Here is a 2,223-nt window from a genome sequence, read left to right as displayed (position 1 = left end):
CCCGGTGAGGGCCGTCAGCACCCCGATGAGGCAGATGGAGACGAGGAAGCAGGCCCAGCCGCACCAGTACTCGGTGGGCGGCACAAAGGCGAAAAGAACTTTCCAGAAGACGGTGAGGAAGTGCATGATGTAGTCGAAGCAGGAAGGGAGGCGGTCCTCGCCGGAGTCTTCGTCCTCGTCGTCACCTGTCGGGGGGGGGAGTTATTCAAAACAGGGATTCAGCCTCTCTCAGGAACAGCGGCTGAGTTGGAAGGGACCTTGGGAGGTCATCCAGTCTAACCCCACCCGCTCTTGCGGGTGACCGATACTATTTCTGATCCACGGCCACCCGGTCTCTTTTTAAAAGCCTCCTTGTGTGTTGAATCACACTTCCCCAAATAAAGTATTCAATTTGATTCAATTCAATTAGATTCAATTCAATTCAACTAGATTCAATTCGATTCGATTTGATTCAATTCAACTAGATTCAGTTCAATTTCATTCGATTCGATTTGATTCAACTAGATTCAATTCAATTCAATTAGATTCAATTCAATTCAGTTTAATTCAATTCAGTTCAATTCAATTTGATTCAATTCGATTGAACTAGATTCAATTCAATTCAGTTAGATTCAGTTCGATTCAATTCGATTCAATTCCCTTACCGGCACTGACCGTCACGGCGCTTACAAATTGCTCCCTCCAGCTGCTGCTTCCCACTACGAGAGCCAGGTTAGTTTTCTTGATTAATTTGTCCACAGTGCTCTGGAGGAGAAGAGGTTGCGTAGAAGTGAAATGGGGAGGGGTTCTTGGGGGGGGCTCCCTTCCTTCCCTCCCCCCTCCCTCTATAGCAATCTAAAGATGATTTTTTTTCCTTTGGTGTTGCCTCCGATGGAAGCGAACTGAGCACAGCCCGGCGTGGCCTATGAGAGGGATGTTAAAAAAAAAATACAGGTAGTCCTCGATTTACAGCCACCGCTGAGCCCAAAATTTATGTTGCTAAGTGAGACAGCGGTTAAGTCAGTTTCGCCCCATTTTACGACCTTCCTCGCCACGACCGTTAAGTTCTCAAGTCGGTCACGCGTTTGTGAAGTGACTCTGGCTTCCTCCGGGATAACTGCGACTGTCATAAATACAAATAAATTGCCACGGGTTTGAATTTGGATCACGTGACCCTGGGGGATCCTGCTTTCACACAGTCGTAAGGGTGAAAAACGGTCCTGGGTCACTTTTTTCAGTCCCGTTGAAAGTTCAAAGAGTCACTAAACGAACGGTCGTAAGGCGAGGACTACCTGAATTTGAAAGAGAAGCGAACTGGGGATGGAGGGACCCCGAAGAAGACGTGAAAAAGTTTGGGTGAGGGAAAGAGAAAGTCTCCTATTTACCTTGAACTCGTAAGACTCCTCAATAATGACTTCAAGCTTGGCGTTTTCTCCCAAACTGGGGTACCCCATCTTAGCAATTTTTTCCTCCTCCCCTGCGGGCAGTTGATTCTCGTTGGTGTCACCTAGGACAGGATGGGGGAAAAGGAGATGGTTGATGGAGGGGCCTAGGCCAGGGGGTCTGCAACCTTGACAACTTTTAAGACTTGTGGACTTCAGCTCCCAGAATTCCTTAGCCAGCTATGCTAAAAGGGAGTGGGGTTTGCGCTGTTTATAAAGTCCACTCCCTTTCTAACACTGATGAGGTTACCTAGTTGGGTAATGAAATATCTGCAAGAAAACAACTAAGGTTTGAGAGCACCAAGGACCCCACAGTCTCGTCTTCCTCCTCCTCCTCCTTGTCTGTCTGTCTGTCTGTCTGTCTGTCTATCTCCATCCATCCATCCATCCATCCATCCATCCATCATCCATCCATCCATCATCCATCCCTGTCTGTCTGTCTGTCCGTCCGTACGTCCGTCCGTCTATCTATCTATCTATCTATCTATCTATCTATCTATCTATCTATCTATCTATCTATCTATCTATCTATCTATCTATCTATCTATCTATCTCCATCCATCCATCCATCCATCCATCCATCCATCCATCCATCCATCATCCATGTCTGTCTGTCTGTCTGTCTGTCTGTCTGTCTGTCTGTCTGTCTATCTATCTATCTATCTATCTATCTATCTATCTATCTATCTATCTATCTATCTATCTATCTATCTATCTATCTATCTATCTATCTATCTATCTATCTATCTATCTATCTATCTATCTATCTATCTATCTATCTATCTATCTATCTATCTATCTA

General features: G+C 45.5%; 1 protein-coding gene across 1 annotated transcript in view; it reads right to left on the bottom strand.

The window, feature by feature from the left end:
• LOC107299063 (sodium/calcium exchanger 1-like) overlaps nucleotides 1-2,223 on the bottom strand; it is a 16,977-nt gene that overhangs the window by 5,252 nt on the left and 9,502 nt on the right. Inside the window, exons 3-5 of the mRNA XM_015828429.1 lie at nucleotides 1,365-1,486; nucleotides 645-744; nucleotides 3-185 (exon numbers count right to left, since the gene is read on the bottom strand). Of these exons, the coding sequence (XP_015683915.1) occupies nucleotides 3-185; nucleotides 645-744; nucleotides 1,365-1,486 (405 nt within the window). The remainder of the gene's footprint in view (nucleotides 1-2; nucleotides 186-644; nucleotides 745-1,364; nucleotides 1,487-2,223) is intronic.

The sequence above is a fragment of the Protobothrops mucrosquamatus genome, unplaced genomic scaffold, assembly GCF_001527695.2.
Source record: "Protobothrops mucrosquamatus isolate PMUCROS unplaced genomic scaffold, P.Mucros_1.0 scaffold4495, whole genome shotgun sequence".
Lineage (NCBI taxonomy): Eukaryota > Metazoa > Chordata > Lepidosauria > Squamata > Viperidae > Protobothrops > Protobothrops mucrosquamatus.
Note: the sequence above shows the minus strand (reverse complement) of the source record. Positions and strands in the feature narration are given on the sequence as shown.